Consider the following 17,706-nt stretch of genomic DNA (forward strand, 5'->3'; position numbering starts at 1 on the left):
GGGTGCGTCACACCGGGCAGCGTTAGTTTCTGTCATCGCTGCCGAGCTGACAAGATGTGATGGGATGGGATCATGAGAAGGGCGCATACGTCGTGGAGTTAGTGAGTCAATGGGGCTCTGTAGGATTACAAATGTGAGGTAGGGCTGAAAGTACAAATAGACGTGGATGCCTCACCAGATGCCAGAGATTTGAGTCCAAGACATCAATACAATACAATTCAGTACACTCTACAGAGTACAAACATCCCATATACACACATTCACCATGTCGCATCAACTCTCCTCCGAGTCTTACACCACAGCCAACGTCTCTGAGACAACACTCGTTGACACATCCAAGCCCACAACAAGTACCAAGCCAAGTCAGTCCCCATCGTATCCTCATCTTATCACGCCTCTAACACCCAAAAGACCTCGAGAAGCCAGCCCCAAAGCGAAGTCTTAAGGAAAAGCTCAAGATGAAGCTCGAAGGATCCGTAGATCCCACAAAGAAGCCCGCCGATCCTTACAAGTCATGGGAGGCTCGGGCAGGTCAGTAATCACTATACAAACCCATGTGGACCAGAAAGCTAATTCTATCCAGTAGCACTCCTATGAAGGATCAAAAGTGTGGTGGAAGCGTGAATTTTTAGGAATGGTTGGACTTTTTTTTTGGCTTACGCATTTATACCGAGTCTCGGAGTAAATACCCCTAATAATTGAACTTGAAGTTTGAACTTGATTGGCAATGCATGGTCCCTGTGAATGGATGCTTACGACGGGGTAAACGTCAGCCTTACGAGCTAGCGATGGATCGTCAAGAGGCTCTTTATTCGTCGATCAAGACGTTGTAAGCGGGCATTCATTCACACCGTGAACTGATCTGTCGCCATCAAGCTTTGCCTAGGCAGATCCTCGGCCCCTCCCGTATTGCAACACCTTGACCTCAAGTTCAATGCTATTTTAGCTCTGACGATAGATAGAGCGATCCTAAATATTCCTTCGCTTTGCTTAGTATCATGCCGATGTCGGGTTGGACGGTACATCACTCACACTGGTAAGCAATCATGAGGTTCGGGGTGCTCGGTATAGATGGGAGGTTGCAATGTCATGACAGTAGGGACGTAGATTGAAGAGCGCATCGAGAATGAGTAATATACTACTTCAGAATATTGCGGCAGCTCGTGGTTGCTATTCACTAATAACCATCTTCGCCGTTGACTCAATGTCAGACTACAGGGTAGCCCCAACTTCCAAAGCAACACAGCAACTTGACCACGCCTCGATGACATGAAGCATCCAATAAGTAGCATCAATTCAGAAGGCATGTATCATTACAATTAGCATATTATGCAATTTGAGTAAAACTCCAACCAAACTTTTGTTATCCCGGCATGATAGCCTCAACTCACTCACAACTTCAACACCACCTTTCCCCTCTTGTCCATCCTCCCACTCGCCCTCTCGTACGCCTCCCTCGCTTCGGCAAGAGAAAAAGCCTCTGCCAAAAAAGGTCGCACGTACCCCATCTCCAACGCCTTTGCAAGCTTTCCCAGCTGCTGTCCAGAAGGCTCAACGATGAAAAACACAGCCTTGACATGCTCCTTTCCAGCCGGTGGCGTCTTGGCAAAATTAAAGCTGCTCGAGTCCACCGAGATGAGACTCCCAGCATCCGTCACAAGATCCCATGCTTGAGCCAGTGGTTTCCCGCCGACGGTGTCGATGACAATGTCAAAGGAGCGCTTGACGATGCTCAATTCGTCATACTCGACAACTTCGTGGGCTCCCAGCGATCGAAGAAACTCGTCGTTTCGCTCCGTAGAACTCGACGCGGCGACGACTTGTAGGCCAGCATAGACGGCAAGCTGCACAATGTACGAGCCAACTGCGCCCGACGATCCCGTCACGAGTAGAGTCCGGCCAGTCGATATCTTTGCAGCCGCGTCAAAGTCTGGCTCCGGCACGCCCGCTTGGACAAACAAAGCCTGCCACGCCGTCAACGCACTAAGAGGAACCGTGACGCTTTCAGCCCAAGACAAGTTTTTCGGCTTCAAAGCCAACTCATCCTCCTCTGCCATCGCATACTCAGCCCAGGTCGACCCTCTCTTGGTGCTAACCATAGCATACACTTCATCCCCAGGCTTAAACCTCCCCTCCTCATAAATCTTCTCAACAACACCGGAGAAATCGTACCCGGGAATCCGAAGCTCATGATGGTATGACTCAGGCCAAGTCAACTCGTCGCGAGTCACGGTCGTAGCATGGACGCGAACGAGGACCTGCCCAGGCTTCAACTCGGGAACGGGAACATCTCGTTCAAGCACCAGCGCAGATGAAGGCGCCGGGTTGCTCGCAGAGTAGGGCTCTTGACCCTTAGAAGACTGGATCCTCACGGCTCGCATGATGACGTTTTGTTTTGCATCTGATAAGATGATCTCTCGTGAGCGATTTTCCCAGCCCCCATCTTTTTACTAACAACCATCCAATCGACTCTCTCGAACAGCGTCTGTGTAACAAAGTTCAAGCCCTTTTTAAGGGTCCCACGAGTTTGAGTCCGGTCCCGGCACTTACCATCCACAAAATCCTCCGTAGACCCCCACACCCGGTGAACTTGGATCTTGGTGCGTGGAGTCGTGGCATCCCACGGCCTCGGTCACGGCTTGCTTTTTTGGTGGGCTTGGCAGTCGGAGATGAGGACAAGACACGGGAATAGAGGTGATTATTGAAGGTGATTATTGAAGTTGGCACTCGAGATATACTCTTGATCAAGGTCAGCCTGGTAAACACTACTCGAGTCATCTCACCACCAACTCCTCTTTATCAGTCCCTACAGCTCAACATCCTCGGCGTCGCACCTCACTGCCCTTTTCGACCTTCTCCCTCGGTAGCTCCCCGCGCGAAGCCTCCACACCACCACGGCCGTCACAGCAATGATAGGCACGTGTGATGGCTCAACACACCCTTGAGGGGCTCTCCTGCATGGCGCAAACCAACCCGGGCCGCTGCCGGAGAGGCCAAACAGCAAACATACGATCCCGAGTACAAGTAGCTGAAGCTCTGCTCTCACTCAAACTGTCGTAATCTCACCTCCTGTAGCAGCACCTTCACCATGGCGTCCCTCTTCATCAATGGCAGCATCCTCACCAGGTCCGAGGCCAGCCTCGCCGACCAGCCGACGTTTGCCGAGAGCATGTTTGTAAAAGACGGCATCATCCAAGCCATCGGCACAAAAGAGGAGCTGTCAGCCAAGTTCAGCGGCCCTGACGTGGCAGTCCAGGACCTCGCGGGGAGGACCATCCTCCCAGGCTTCATCGACGGCCACATGCACCTACTGCTACTAGGCCAGTCTCTGCGCAAGGTCGGACTCGAGCACTGCAAGAACCTCGACGACATCCTCAACACTTTGCGAGACTATGCCAAGTCGAACCCGGATGTGCCCAGGATCATGGCCAAGGGGTGGATGCACTCCATGACTCCCGATGGCGTCACGGCCAAGTTGCTCGATGAGATTGACTCACGGCCTATCTACGTCGACACAAAGGACATGCACTCGACGTGGTGCAACTCGGCGGGCTTGGAGGAGATGAAGGTGGCCGATATGGCGGATCCCCCAGGTGGCATCATCGAGAGAGACGAGCAGGGTAGACCATCAGGAGTCCTGAGTGAAGGCTCAGTGCTATCCATCGTATGGCCTCACCAGGCTTCAGTGGCTACAAATGAGGACCGCATCGAGTGCATGCTCGCAGCCTTTGAAGCCTACAACTCCTCTGGATACACAGGTCTCATCGAGATGGCCATGGACGAGGCAGCCTGGGAATCCCTCACCGAGCTCAAGATCCGCCACCCAGAAGTCTCGATGCGCATCACGGCGTACTGGATCATCAAGCCCGCCGACACAGCAGAGGAGCGAGCCCGTCAAGTCGACCGAGCCATCGAGCTAGCGGCCAAGTACAACAAGGAGAAGTCTCCGGACCTGCGCATCGCAGGTATCAAAGTCATCTGCGACGGCATCATCGACGCCTGCACATCCTTCCTCTCAGAGCCGTACGCCACGGCCCCATCACCGCCTCCCATCTGGACCCGTGAGGACCTTGAGCCCGTGGTGAAGAAGGCCGCAGACGCAGGTCTCCAAATCGCCCTGCACGCCATCGGAGACGCTGCCATCACCATGGCGGTAGACATGCTCGAAAAGTACGGCAAGGCTGGCGGCAGACACAGAATCGAGCATCTCGAGGTGGCATCCCCTGAAGACGCAAAGCGTCTCGGCAAGCTGGGCCTCACAGCGTCCATCCAGCCCGTCCACGCTGATCCAGCCATCCTCCGCGCCTGGCCTCGCCTCATCGGAGATCGCTGCAAGCGGGCCTTTGCGTACCGCGAGTTTGCAGACTCTGGAGCTCTCCTAGCCCTGGGCAGCGACAGCCCAACAGCACCTTGGAACCCTCTTCACAACATCTACGTTGCCACAACCCGTCGATCGGCGAGGGAGCCTGAGTGCGAGGAGGTAGTTAACGAGAACTTCCGTCTAGGAGTCTGCGAGGCGGTGGTAGCTGGTTCAGCGGGAGCGGCAAAGAGTGTATTCCAGGATGATCGTGTAGGAAGTCTCGAGGTTGGTAAGATCGCCGACATTATCGTGGTGGACATGCAGTGGGAGGCAACTCAGCTGCTCAAGGCCGAGGTCAAGGAGACTTGGTTCGGGGGGAAGAAGGTCTGGAGTTCGAGAGTATAGACGAGTTGTCAGTGTTGTTGTGCGTATAGAGTTGCGTTGAAGCGAGGTGTTTGGCTGGGGGTTGGTGAAGATTAGCAATATCCCTAAATTCAAGGGGGAATACAAAACTATCCCAAACGATGCCCGTCTGTATCCCAAGTGATTCCCGTGTCTATCCATCTCAAGCCGTGTTAATCCATTCTCATCACGCATCATCAGCCTCTTCCATCACCATCATCAACTTTCGGAATCTACCTAAACGTCCGATCAGCTGCCAAGAAACGCCAAACTCAGCATCATCTGATACAGAGATAGCCTATTCATCAGCATCATTTGCCAGACGATTCCCTAGTTCGACCTTTATCACCGTTCTAGATACGTCTTATTCCCATCTCCATATCTCATCTTCGCACCTTGATCTGGAGTCCGGGACTTAGCAGTATGCCGGAGCCAAGCCCACACCCCCTGCTCCTCGACGAACTCCCAAGATACGACGGTACTTAGGTTACCCCCCCGCTATCTCTCACCCCCTCGTCTTATCCCCAAGTTAGCGGTATCTCTTCAACTCCACTATCCGGCTGCTATCAGTGGACCTCTCACCCATGCCCTTCCCCGGATTAAGCTTCGTTTCTGGGGTTTGAACTCGTCCCCCCTCATCATGGGTCCCGTCGAGCACAAAAAGGGCGGCTCCTCGCCGTTCTTTGCCATTGACAAGATAGGCAACTCCTCCTCTTCAAACACGTCAACCTCTTGACCAGACAACTTCAGCCATGGCCGATACAAAGATGCAAGACATCGAGGTCGACAAGAAGCCCGCCATCATCGACAACGATGACGTCGAGGCAGATCTCAAAGCCGGCACCATCTCAGATCTCGACGAAGCAGAAATCTTCCTCAGAGACCATGGAATCGCCCACTCACGTCTCCACGAGCTCATGTCGGACGAGAACGCCCTCAAGAAGCTCCGCCGAAAGGTCGACTGGACCCTGATGCCTCTCCTCTGCGGCACCTACCTCCTTCAGTACATCGACAAGCAGGCCCTTGGCTACTCTGCCGTCTTTGACCTGTTCACTTCTACCGGAATGACCAGTGATCAGTACAGCTGGATGGCTTCCATCTTCTACTTTGCCTACCTCCTCGCAGAGTGGCCAGCCTCGTACCTCGCCCAGCGTCTCCCTACCGGCACGGTGGTCAGCTCCTTCGTCATCACCTGGGGCACCATCCTCTGCCTCACAGCAGCCTGCCAAAACTTTGCCGGCCTCGCAGTCTGCCGTTTCCTCCTCGGTACCTTTGAAGCCGTCATCACCCCCGCTTTCATGCTCATCGTCTCCCAATGGTTCCGCGGCGAATCTCAGCCTTCGCGAGCCGGTCTCTTCTACTGCTTCAACGGCGTGGGCAGCATGTTTGGTGGCATCCTCTTCTACGGCGTCGGCCAGGCTAAGGGCTGGGACGTCTGGCGCATCATTTACGTTCTCTGCGGCGGTCTGACCATCTGCTGGGGCATCCTCCTCCTCTTTTTCCTCCCCAACAACATCCTCACGGCCAAGAGGTTCACAGTCGAGGAGCGAGCCATGCTCATCGCCCAGAGCGCACGTAACCGCACCGGTGTCTTCAACCGCAAGATCAAGTGGAACCAGATCAAGGAAGTTTTCTGCGACTCTCAGATCTGGCTTCTCTTCTTCTTTACTCTTCTCAACGAGGTCATTAACGGTGGCATTGCCAACTTTTCCAAGCTCATCGTCAAGGGTTTCACCAAGGACCCTCTTCTGACCACCGCGTACGGTATTCCCTATGGTGCCTGCATGGTTGTCTTTGACTTTACTGGTCCCTACCTTGCCTCGCGCTTCAAGAATGTCCGAACCATTGTCATGATTGTGTGGTTGATGCCCACTCTTGTCGCTGTGACTCTGTTCTGGCAGCTTCCCCGAACCAACAAGGGAGGTCTTCTTGCAGGTTACTACATTGTGAGTGTACCCAATTGATCTTTGAACGATCCCTTCTAACTCGTGATTAGTGCGCTTCCTTTGTCGGTGCTCTTGTTGTCGCCCTTCAAATGCCTGCCTCCAACGTCGGCGGCTACACCAAGCGAACCACCGCCACAGCCTTTGTCTTCCTTGTAAATCCTCATACTCCCAACGTCACCTTCTTCAAAAGCTAACAAGTCAAGGCCTACTGTATCGGCAACATCATCGGCCCTCACGGCTTCCTCGGCTCCGAAGCCCCCATCTACCAGACCGGCTGCAAGCTCATCATCGGCTGCGTCGCCGGCCAAGTCCTCATCGCCCTCATCCTCCGCTACGTGCTCGTCCGAAGGAACAAGCTCCGTGATGCCCAGGGCCCAGTCATTGAGGACGAGAATGCTGCTCTTCAGGATCTCACAGACTTTGAGAACCCCAACTTCCGATACTCTTATTAGAAGCATCATATTAGAAGCATCCTGTTAGAAGCGCCTGCTAGCTGCTAGATGCCAATTGACTACATGTCATATCATTTCGTCTCTCCTCGTGATGCTGCTCCTCTCATTAGTAACCCATGCCGACTTGTTGGTTACTCCGCCGGCCTGGGGAAACCCTCTCCTAGTAAAACATTTACGTAAAAGAAATCATGGTCTGGTTAAACACGGTTAGCTGAGTCCGGGGTAAACAAATCCACATCGCAAGGATGGATGGGACCAACAGACGATGCAAACTACCGGCTCAGCGGAGCGGATGCTGGGGCCAACCTTGCCTTTGACAGCTTGGTTGATCTGGTGAGATGGCATCTTGCGTCGTGGTAAACCCGGGTCTAGGCCTTAGGAGACCATAGCTCCTGGAGTTGAATGTAACTGCAAGTCCAATATAACCGCTATTAAGTTCCTATCATCGTTTGACAGCTCCAGAAGCTGAATGTTGCCGCAATGGCATGTCGATTCTCGTTCTTATCCACGATCTGGTCGGCTCAACGAGACTATCATTACCAGCTATAGGGCTCAACGAGACTATCATTACCAGCTATAGCGTTTCCTCTTCAAATCTGCCCCAAAGATTGCCACAAGACAGGGAAGGCGAGTTTCCAAACGATCCAGATAGCGTAATTAGTTGGCACACAGCAGACAAGTCACAACTCGGTCTCAGTCATGCAGTAAGCCTCAACTCGCTTCATGACTCGCAGATACAGACACAAACTCAACGGCTGAACCCGTTCACCCGTTAAAGTTTCGTATCGGAAACATTCACAAGACATGAGGCTTACCCATCATCAACCAACTTCCTAGTCATAGATCCAAGTTTCCTCTTCATCCAACACAGACTGGACTCGGCCATCCCATCAAGGTCATGACGATCAACCCGCTTCAACTCCACCGTCAACCTTCCGCTCACTAATCCCCAGACCCATCAACCCAAGATAAGAGCCTCCAGGCGCCATCGTGAGCCCCGACAAAGCGGGTTTCCGTCTGTTTGGCATGATGCCGGGAGCTTCCTATCGTTTCCCCGCGGCCATTCGTATGATTCAAGTGGACCATGAGCAGGGGAAGAGTCTCAACTCCCGGGGGTTAATCTGTGCCCGGGCGGTGTTCTCTCCACCGCTCGGAGTCAAGATCAAGAGCCGGCATGTACCTCGTTAACAATTTTCTCAAAAGGTGGCTGGGAAAAAGAACGGTTTTGGCGAATGAGGATCACGGGAGATGGGTCACACAGCAGCTTCAACGGCAAACGTTGAGAATCCGGGGTAAAGCTCGTGCTCAACATGCAAGCCCCTACCGTTCATGCAAAGCTTCAAGACCGAATTTCGGAGGATGTGACTTTGTATATAAAAAAAAACTAAATATGCCCATGATGAGATGCCAATGAAAGCGAATGCTATACGAACAAAACCCCCTACCCAGTTGATGATGCAACGACTCGTATGCTCTTCTATCCAGAAACGCCGTGAGAATGCCTAAATCACAATACCACGCTGTACCCATCCCTGTCTTCCTTTCCACGCCCAGAGAAGAAGTCCAATACCAATCCAGACTGTAATAGTCTCTGCCCAGTACGTTCCAGCATAACATCGCTGTCCGTAGCAGAAGAGATCACCCTCCCCATCACCGGGCTCATCCCCAGGATGGTTGGCACCATCCTGGTACACGGCCGAGTACACGAGGCCCCAGAAAGTCGAGCCAAGGGCAGGCAACATGCCGATTATGCCAAAGTTGGTGGCAAAGTTCTCGACACCCCAGATGATGGTGACAATCAAGGGCGTGAGACTGAAGATGGCGCCGTAGCCAGCACCAACCATTCCCGAGACGAGCCAGAAACGCTCAGAGTGATTCTGAACGAAACCTGACGCCAGAACGAGGAGACCAAACGACAAGACAGCGGCAAAGAATGCCATGAATGCAACGCGGGATATGGCGAAGCGATCGCTGACAGCCGAACGAGCGTGTCTGACCTGAACATGCTGAGTCTGAGGCGAAGGCGCCAACAGATCCGTCAAGGTGCCGATGAAAATCCTCGCAAGAGTGTTTGTAACACCAAAGATGGAAACATGAGTGGCCGCCGACGTGTGATGTCCAAGCCCTTCCGACATTGGTGGCGTCAGAGTGCCGATGATGGTACCTAGATTGTTGATGAAGGCCTCGCCCGGACCTACCATCAACAGGAACGCCAAAGCAAATGGCCACATCGTCCTATCAGCGAGAAACTGTCGCGTCTCGGCATTGAGAACCCAGTTCTTCTTCCACTTCTTGTCGTCCTTGGTCGGATCTAGCAGCGACGAGTTCTCTAGATCATCGCCCTGCGCGCTCACACCGCCGTAGCTGCTGGCCCTGCCTAGCAGCGAGCTCCCGTCAAGAAGACCGCTCTGCTCCAGCTCCTCGATAGCCTCATCGATGAGGTCCTCCTCGTCCACCACCCGCAGCGTGAACGTCCCCATGATGCCCATAACAAACAGCAGAACCGCGAGGAAAAGGAAGAACCGGAACACGTCCAAGTCTCCCTTGGAGCCATCTGGTCGCGTTTCGGTGAACAGACGGCTCCCCGCTTGACTCAGCCACATGGGACTCAACCCAAAGCAAGTAATGGGCGTGGCGAGCGCCAAACCTCTGTATCGACCCTTTCCAAAGTTCTTTGCGCAGGACGACACAGCGGCCATGTACAGCGCACAGGTCGCGATGCCGATGCAGACAAAGGCAAACATCATGAGGGGGAGCGACCAGTCCCCATCCGGCCGAGGCCCACCATGGCCGTGGTACTGAAGATCCAGCTTCCTATACACGGCCGCAGCGATGCCGTATCCCCCGCCAAAGAGGACTCCTCCCGTGAGGGCCAGAGGCGCGAGGCCGACGCGGTCGCATATGTATCCGACGATCGAGATGGGGAGGTAAAGGGCGAGGGAACCGGCGATGGCGACAGCATTGACCTGGAACTGGGTGTAGTGCAGTCGCGACTGCAAGAGCGGCGCATACAGCGAAAATACGACGATGGAACCGCTGCAGAGAGCGCAAATGTTGGCCGAGATGAAGGAAATCAAGCGAATAGCCTGCTTCGCCTTGCGCATCCGTGTCCGATGGCCGCGCCCGTCATCCGATTCCGTGTCAGAGGCATAACTAGAGCTGCGCGTCGATATCTGGTCGCTATCGCGGGGACGCGCGACGTCGTCCGAAGCTGGAGGAGGCATCTTGGAGTGTGGGAGAATTCTTTCAGTTGGCGATGATCATGTCGGAGAAGGAAGAGAGCAGGTGACAGGCTAAAGATCCCGTGAGACGTTTCACTGCCCGTGATTGATGAATCACGTCAGTTGGAGGTGCTCCATCGCGATCCAACGTCATGGGGGTCTTTGATGGAGCCCCCACTTGGGTTGACCTCCGATGCCGGGCGGGCCGTTTAAACTCTATCACCAAGGGTGCAGAAGTTTCTACAGGTATGAATCATTCGTCAAAGTGTCACCAAAAAAAGAATTCTTCCATTAAAATTCCGAACCTTATCGGCTTTGTGTCCGTCCATGTTGACGTGTTATTGATTGTTGGCGAGCCGAAGCAAGGAGGCCCTCGCGGATGGACTCTCAGGCGCAGGATCATCCTTTATCAAGATCAACGTCTCCGATTTCCAACGGTCCAGCGGCTGAGGCGTATCCAGTGAGTCGACAAAGGCATCCGCCGGCCTCCCCTCCGACGGCGAGTCAGACGGTTCAAACATGACGACGCCTCCGATGGTGGGTACTACCACAAAGTCGTCATCCTGAAATATCCTCGTCCTCGCGGCATGCACCGAGTCTCGAAGTCGAATCGGCGCCCAGCGTGGTTCACCCGAAAAGCCGCTTCCCACAGGATGTATCGTTTGCAGGTGGAGGTCGATGCGCATGTTTCCGTCGGCTGTGGATGCTGCCAGCAGCAAGTCTTCATTCCAGAGGTGTGCATCCACAAATAACAGTTCCCTTCCCGCTGTCAAATGAGGCTGAGGGCTTCCAATCCAGAGAAGGTCGGGCCGTGAGGATCTATATTCGTAGTGTTTAAAGGTCTGCGTCAAGACGTTGAAAGAGACAGCACCCCAATCGCCAACCCTTGTCGCCGGCAAGCATCCATAGCAAATACCAGGCAGTGTTTGAACCTCGTTTTGGCTTCGATAGATGCCCAGAGCAAAAGATCCGCAGTTGTCTGACTTTCTGCACGCAAACGACAATCCGAGATAGCTCTCTTGGTTGCAGTCTCTGTTGGCGTGTCGTCTGGGGTTTGGAATGTCTTCGGTCGCCCACCACACTGGCTGGCCGTCTTCGAATTTGATCACAGCAAAGCTGATCTGTTTAAAGTCTGCTTTATTCAGTGTCTGCTTGCAGAGGGAGTTTGTGTATGTACTTACTCGAAATCTTGCGGGAGCATGCCCATACCGCAAACACCACATTATCTTGTGTCGGGTGCGGCAAGACATTGGCTACACCTCCAAATAAGCGCTCCGACCCGGGCGGGCAAGTCTGGACCTTTGTGAGGTCGAGCTGTGTCGTCTTGCCGCCCCAAGTGAAGACTACGATCTGTCCGGTTGATGTCCCAATGCCAACAGTCTTGGCCTCTGTATGCGCTGTAGCAAATGGACCAGGCAAAGAGATGGTCTTCCACTCTTTTGTAGCTAGATTGGCGATAAATCTATCAATGTTAGCAACGCCCAGAGATATTCCAGTTGGCAGTATACTGACATCTTTCGGTTGGGCTGGTTGGCTTCTCTCATCACAAGAAGTTGATCACTGATGCACACAAGCCGGAATTGAGTGCCCGACATGGCACCTCCAGGAGGTAGAAACCTATGTCTTTCTCTTGTCCGCAAATCATCAACGATAACCCTGTCCAACCTAGGCTGCCACGCCAGCTTCTCTTTCGCATAAAGCGAAGGATACCACGAATCGACAGGTACTGGGCCAAGCTGCGACGGCGGAGTTGACTCGCGAAAGATGCTGCTGAGGCCCTGGTTCCACCGCATCCATGTGTACTTTGAGAATGGTCGCTGCCACTTCTTTCGTTTCTTAACTGCCATAGAAAAGAGCTGCCTGCCAGGCGTTGTCGGGTACGTCTCCAAGAGACCGGGGAAGAAGTTCCGACATGCTCGTGCCAAGACCGAATCTTGCGTCCACGCCGTTGCCCATGCTTTACAGACTAATCTGCAAGCCCGAAAGTCCTTGACACTTAGATAAGAAAGAATAAGGCATATGAGCTCTGGGGGTAGATCTTGGAGGCCCGAGAGCACGATGGTTGCGTCACGGATTCGGCCCCGCAGGTACAAGATATCCCAAGGCGACAGATCCGCTAGGAAGTCGTCGATGGCCTGCTTCTTGGTGCGACCATGACTTGGCGAAGCCGGAGCCTTTTGGACATGTTGGTCTGTAGTGATCTGCATCGTGTTGATGGCGTGGCTGGGTAAAGTTGAAAAGCATCGGAAGTGGTTTCACGCTTGGATGCCTACAGCACATGTGCAGGAACGGTCATGTGACCAGAAGCAAGACCAAAGTTGAAGTCTCCAAATATACCAGAAATGACGCGAGAGAATTCATTATTGTGATTTATCGGAGCCCTTATCTATGTAGCTTCAGTTACTCCAGACCACCATGCCTTGATTCCCTCCGCATCGCACCATCCCAGCTCCAATGGGTCCTCAAACCACCACCGCCCATTCTTGCGATCGCTCTCATACTTCTTCAAGCTCCCTCCATCAAACCGGTGGTTCTTAACTCCAACAAGTAGGACCGCGCTTCCGACGCGAGGATTAAACTCTTCAGGGTCGAGGAACACCGTCAGATGTACTTGTTTAGATGTGGAGGGGTCGGCAAGTCGCGCAGTCCTCTGCCTGTGTGGAGGGAGGTTGGATGGCTCCACGTCCGACAGCGAGGCTATTATGGCAAGCACGTTGCAAGACCAATTCTGCTTGTATGGGAGATGCGGGATGGACCGTAGCGTCGTGAGCTTCAACGGTGTCTGGGGGTCATGCCAGTCGCGGGGCATAGCAATGGGCTGCCGAGGCTTCTGCTGAGGCTTGGGCTTTGTCGGGTACGCAAGAGTCTCAAAGGCCTCAAAGGTTTCCTCGGCAGCTTCTTCACCATCGTCAAAGCCAAAATCCCCGGTGTGTGGTGAACTGGGCTTGGCCGTAGCTTTTGGCTTTTCTGGTTGCATGTCCTTTGGCTCTTGAGGTGGCTGTTCAGATGTCGCTGGGTACGGCTGCGTTACGGGCTCCTGATCCTGCCCAAGAGCTCGATACGATTCGTTCCATCCGATAGTGACAAGATCCTCGACAACAAGCGTTACCATAGTGCGATCCTCGATATTCTGCCACTTGACATGGAAAACCTCGCATTGAATGTACGCTCCCAAAGCAACCTCTCCCGTCTGAACAAACCGATGCATATTCGCCCCTAAAAGAGCCTGAATGCAGATGGCTCCATCACCGAGGAGTAGTCGTACAGCCTGCCATCGTCCAGAACGCGAGACCGAGACTCGTTCAAGACCTTCAACGAGGAAAATGGACCCAGGGACGCAATAGCGCGTGCGAAGAATGTCTCGAATCACGGGGACGAACTCGAAAGTACCAGCCGAATAGGTAACGGCGGCGGGATCGAGTGTCACCGATTCGTTAGGCATGTGCGATGATGGTCCATTTGGTGCATGTTTAAGATGACGCCGTGAATCTGAAAGAAGGTGTTGGATGCATCATGAACGGGTACAATATGCATATATCCATAATTCCCTCAAGCGGGGTCCCATGTACCACCCAGACGCCTGACGTGAACACTTTGACCTCAAACAGCTGTTGTGCTACCTCGAAGATGGACAGTCCGTATGCACGTGAGCTTACAGTCGCCATTGGCGCCTTGCAAAAGGCGGCAAAGCTCAGCCAGTCCATCGTCTCCAGCCAAGACAAGGGTGCCATCGAAAAGGAAGATCTCAGCCCAGTGACAGTCGCCGACTTCGCTGTTCAAGCTCTCCTTACAGCGACCATCAAGCATGCCTTTCCCGAAGATCATGTTGTCGGAGAAGAAGATGCCTCTGATCTACGCAAGAACCCCGTTCTGATGGAGCGGGTGTGGGAGCTGCTGAGTCGAATCGCAAGTGACCATGACACTCCCTCGCTCTGCCAGCTGCCCACCACTCGAGAGCAGATGTGCGATCTGATCGATGAATGCGGTGCCAGCAGCCCAGGAGCGTCTGGTCGGACTTGGATTTTTGATCCAATTGACGGGACCAAGACGTACCTTCGTGGAGAGCTCTACGCCATCAATATGGCCCTTTTGTTGGATGGAGAGCAGGTTGCTGGCATCGTTGGAGCGCCCAACCTATCCATCGATGCAAAGGCACCTCTACGAAATGAGAACATCGATCCTACAGGACAAGGTTGCATATTCTTTGCTGTCAAGGGACATGGCGCCTTCGTTCGCCCTCTATCAACAAATTCGCCCCGAAGACTTGCTCCCCACGCCGCAGACCAAGATGTCCGCTTCGTCACATGCGCCAACATCGTCGACTCTGCCCTCAACGGCGTCCACGAGGTTGTTGCAGCTCGCCTCAATGCCCCATTCCCAGGCTGCGACCTCGTGCCCTGGGTCCTCCGCTGGGCAGTACTCGCAATGGGCCTGGGCAACACGACAGTCTGGGTATACAAGCGCCGAGACCGCTACGCTAAAGCATGGGATCACGCAGGAGCTATGCTACTATTCGAGGAGGCCGGTGGAAAGATCACCGATGTCCATGGAAAGAAGATTGATTTGACGGCTGGGAGAAAGATGAGCGCGAATTTCGGGTTCGTCGCGGCGCCGACCGACCTTCATGGGCGAGTTCTGGAGGTTGTGCATGAGGTGCTAAGGGAGCAAGGGAAGGAGGACTTTTTGAAGTAAATTCTCAGGGCGCATACTATAGAGGTTACGGATCGAAAAAGAGACTGGATACGACATGGTCACAAAATGGGAGAAGAATAAGAGAACTGTCTTGACCCTCCCCAATAAATCCAAAGAGATCATCTTCTACGGCGCATGCTACTCGACAATGGTCAACGTCTCGGGCGGAGCAAATTGGCTTATCCCCAAGTCGTCGAGCTTCTTCAGGTCGGACAAGAGGGCCTGCGGCTTCAACGCCGGCCATCCACGTTTCAACAAGAACATAAACGCCTTTAACGAGTGTATCCTCAGAGGAACTTGGAAGGGTCTAGCTGCCTTGTTTGCCAGCTTTGAGCCCTGCCCCAGGAGCAAGCCCAACGGATATCCCAGGCGATACTGGGGATGGCAGAATGCCCAGATCTGCGAAGAATGCTACGTGACCTTTGCAAAGGACACACCTCTCGAGAATAGATACGCCATCCGCGGAGTAGAAAGCAACAAGGAAATCTGCGACCTCTACTCTTCCCGGATGCGCAACCTATACAGCGACGCCTGTCAGTCGGGCGACCTCCAAAGCTTCCTCAACCACGCAGCACAGCGCAGGCAAATATTTATACAAATGACTCGAACATTAGAAATGCTCAAATCAGCATACGACCAGGAAAATACGAGGCAGAAGCAGATGCTCATGCAAAAGGAGCGGATGATGTATCAAGACCACTCAAACAGAATGGCCATGCTAAACAAGTCGCACACCGACGCCCTGATTGCCAACATGATAAAGTTCAGAGGAGACGTCCAAGGCTGCAACGGGTACGTGGTTGGAAATTCTCAGATGGGATGGTACAGAAACGAGACGTCGTTGCAGGGCGTTCTTAATCTTCAAGCGGCGGACCGACTGAGGGAGCAGGCCCTGGCTCCGGGGCTGACTCTGGGTTTGAGTTCTACATCTCAAATGTTGCAGTTTGGCTCAAGGACGCAGATGTTGCAGGCTGAGGCTGAGAGGATTGAAGGGCTATAGATACAAGTTGAGTGACGAGGACGGTGTTGGTGTTGAGGCTGTTGTACATCATCTTGCCCACACACATCCCTCCCAATTGGTGTCTTTATTAGCTCTTTGCTGTTTACCTGCACGTACCTATTTGGTGATTTCTTTTCATATGAGCAGTTTTTGCGACAATCAATCGTTTGTTTGCATTGTGTGGGCAGCAGTGACAAGCAATGCCCGCCAACGCTCGCATCTACCAAACATCGTCAAACAGTTTTTCTCTCTGCATTTATTTCTCAGACTCTTCCTCTTCCTCATTCCATTTTCCACCTCCTACAAAAGCGTACCTTTTTCCCTCTCGACATACGCTACACTCACCGGTACCATGGCGGTACCTCGGACTACACTTATATTAGATCAGCTCCCTCCGGAGATCTACCCAGAGATCGGGTCTAACCTGACCGGCAAGGAACTGGATGGCGTAACGCGAGCATCCAAGCGCCTCCAGGTCTTATTTCTTCGATCTTTGTTCCATACCATCAGATTCGACCACCTCCAGCCAGGCGTCCGAGACAGTCTCCGTCGCTTCATCAATGGGAGGACACCAGAAGAAATGACCGAAATCTGGACCGCGGTCCGGTAAGCACCATTCCCTCTCTTCCCCCCAAGAAAAAGGGACTCCCTTTAATCTGCTCGGACAGCTGCGCATCCTTCCTGTTCCCTTTCCCAGACTCCATCGATGACTTTGACTTGGAGGAGATGCTGCCTGCATCCCAAGATGCCCTACGCCTTCAAGTGCTACAAGCCGTCCGACCCCTTTCCCAGGTCCGACGTCTGTCCATCGACTTGGAACGTTTCGGCGATGGACATATAGATACATTCCGAGCCGCACTGCCCAGCGCTCCGAGATGGGAGCACCTGAAGAGATTGAGACTCACTGGGCTGGGCGAAAACCGATGTTTCGCCGCTGCCCTCATCCACAACTGTTCGCCCGACAAGCTCATGGCTATTGACCTGAGCGGAACTCACTCGTTTCTTTTGTCGGTGGATGCCCAGAGACACTGCAAGAGACTCGAACGCTTACGACTGGAACACCCCTTTCCCCCTTTCAACGCGGACAGTTTCCCAGCGATGCAGCATGTGTACGGCATGTGGGAGAGCTTCCCACATGTCAAGTGGCTGTCTATCGTCGAGAAAAACCACGGCCGAGAAGGCAACATGGACACTTTCGTAAGTACACAGCACCACAAGAAGTCAAAGACTGTTGCTAACAAAAGGTGCAGGACCAATGCTTTGAACAAATGACAGAAGCCCTGCAACAGATGCCGAATCTTCTCCGTTTTGCCTTCACGCTTGACATCGACCGCTTCCAACCAGGTGAGATCCGTGATAGGTTGGGCCTAGATGAGAACGACAACGAGGCATTAACGGACAACCAGATGCTAGAGTGGTACACGGGGCAGATCCAACGTATTGCAGACGCCGCCCCCCAGCTTCAAGAAGTCTGCCTGTTTGGAAACTTTGGCACTTCCATTGGCATAGACACCGCTGGAGTTTACCGTGGTACAAAGGTTGAGGATAGCAAGAGCATGCGCGTACTCCTCGACGCGGTCCAGCCGGGGGTCGAATGCTTGACATTCCCCTGGGGCTTAGATGATGATAGGCATCCTTGAGTGTAACATAGGTGTTGGGGTTTGAGTTCCTTGCCCTTATATTAGACATGAGT

At 53.3% G+C, this 17,706-nt stretch overlaps 7 protein-coding genes and 1 pseudogene across 8 annotated transcripts, besides 1 other annotated feature; 5 read left to right on the forward strand and 3 right to left on the reverse strand.

Annotated features, from left to right (window-relative positions):
* Positions 1 to 265: 265 nt before the first annotated feature.
* Positions 266 to 597, forward strand: NCS54_00011200 (Hypothetical protein; the record flags this gene model as incomplete). The annotated part of the gene is made up of 3 exons (XM_053145770.1): positions 266 to 362; positions 412 to 531; positions 584 to 597. The coding sequence occupies 3 exons, from the start codon at positions 266 to 268 to the stop codon at positions 595 to 597; spliced, it is 231 nt and encodes a 76-aa protein (XP_053001745.1).
* A 794-nt stretch (positions 598 to 1,391) lies between these two features.
* Positions 1,392 to 2,393, reverse strand: NCS54_00011300 (PKS-ER domain-containing protein; the record flags this gene model as incomplete). The annotated part of the gene is made up of 1 exon (XM_053145771.1): positions 1,392 to 2,393. The coding sequence occupies exon 1, from the start codon at positions 2,379 to 2,381 to the stop codon at positions 1,392 to 1,394; it is 990 nt and encodes a 329-aa protein (XP_053001746.1). The 5' UTR covers positions 2,382 to 2,393.
* Positions 2,394 to 3,088: 695 nt separating this feature from the next.
* NCS54_00011400 (Hypothetical protein) lies at positions 3,089 to 4,705 on the forward strand (the record flags this gene model as incomplete). The annotated part of the gene is made up of 1 exon (XM_053145772.1): positions 3,089 to 4,705. One exon carries the CDS (start codon positions 3,089 to 3,091, stop codon positions 4,703 to 4,705), a length of 1,617 nt encoding a protein of 538 aa, XP_053001747.1.
* Positions 4,706 to 5,403: 698 nt separating this feature from the next.
* Positions 5,404 to 7,100, forward strand: NCS54_00011500 (annotated as a pseudogene). The gene is made up of 3 exons: positions 5,404 to 6,648; positions 6,699 to 6,800; positions 6,852 to 7,100.
* Positions 5,404 to 7,100: a sequence feature.
* A 1,502-nt stretch (positions 7,101 to 8,602) lies between these two features.
* Positions 8,603 to 10,324, reverse strand: NCS54_00011600 (Putative transporter MCH1; the record flags this gene model as incomplete). The annotated part of the gene is made up of 1 exon (XM_053145773.1): positions 8,603 to 10,324. The coding sequence occupies one exon, from the start codon at positions 10,322 to 10,324 to the stop codon at positions 8,603 to 8,605; it is 1,722 nt and encodes a 573-aa protein (XP_053001748.1).
* Positions 10,325 to 10,659: 335 nt separating this feature from the next.
* On the reverse strand, positions 10,660 to 13,763 carry NCS54_00011700 (F-box domain-containing protein; the record flags this gene model as incomplete). Its single annotated transcript, XM_053145774.1, has 5 exons — positions 10,660 to 11,453; positions 11,503 to 11,783; positions 11,834 to 12,544; positions 12,595 to 12,702; positions 12,763 to 13,763. The coding sequence occupies 5 exons, from the start codon at positions 13,761 to 13,763 to the stop codon at positions 10,660 to 10,662; spliced, it is 2,895 nt and encodes a 964-aa protein (XP_053001749.1).
* Positions 13,764 to 13,933: 170 nt separating this feature from the next.
* On the forward strand, positions 13,934 to 15,013 carry NCS54_00011800 (Hypothetical protein; the record flags this gene model as incomplete). The annotated part of the gene is made up of 1 exon (XM_053145775.1): positions 13,934 to 15,013. The coding sequence occupies exon 1, from the start codon at positions 13,949 to 13,951 to the stop codon at positions 15,011 to 15,013; it is 1,065 nt and encodes a 354-aa protein (XP_053001750.1). The 5' UTR covers positions 13,934 to 13,948.
* A 1,352-nt stretch (positions 15,014 to 16,365) lies between these two features.
* On the forward strand, positions 16,366 to 17,653 carry NCS54_00011900 (F-box domain-containing protein; the record flags this gene model as incomplete). Its single annotated transcript, XM_053145776.1, has 3 exons — positions 16,366 to 16,619; positions 16,682 to 17,210; positions 17,264 to 17,653. The coding sequence occupies 3 exons, from the start codon at positions 16,366 to 16,368 to the stop codon at positions 17,651 to 17,653; spliced, it is 1,173 nt and encodes a 390-aa protein (XP_053001751.1).
* Between the last annotated feature and the right edge of the window lie 53 nt (positions 17,654 to 17,706).

This window comes from Fusarium falciforme, chromosome 1 (genome assembly GCF_026873545.1).
Source record: "Fusarium falciforme chromosome 1, complete sequence".
Lineage (NCBI taxonomy): Eukaryota > Fungi > Ascomycota > Sordariomycetes > Hypocreales > Nectriaceae > Fusarium > Fusarium falciforme.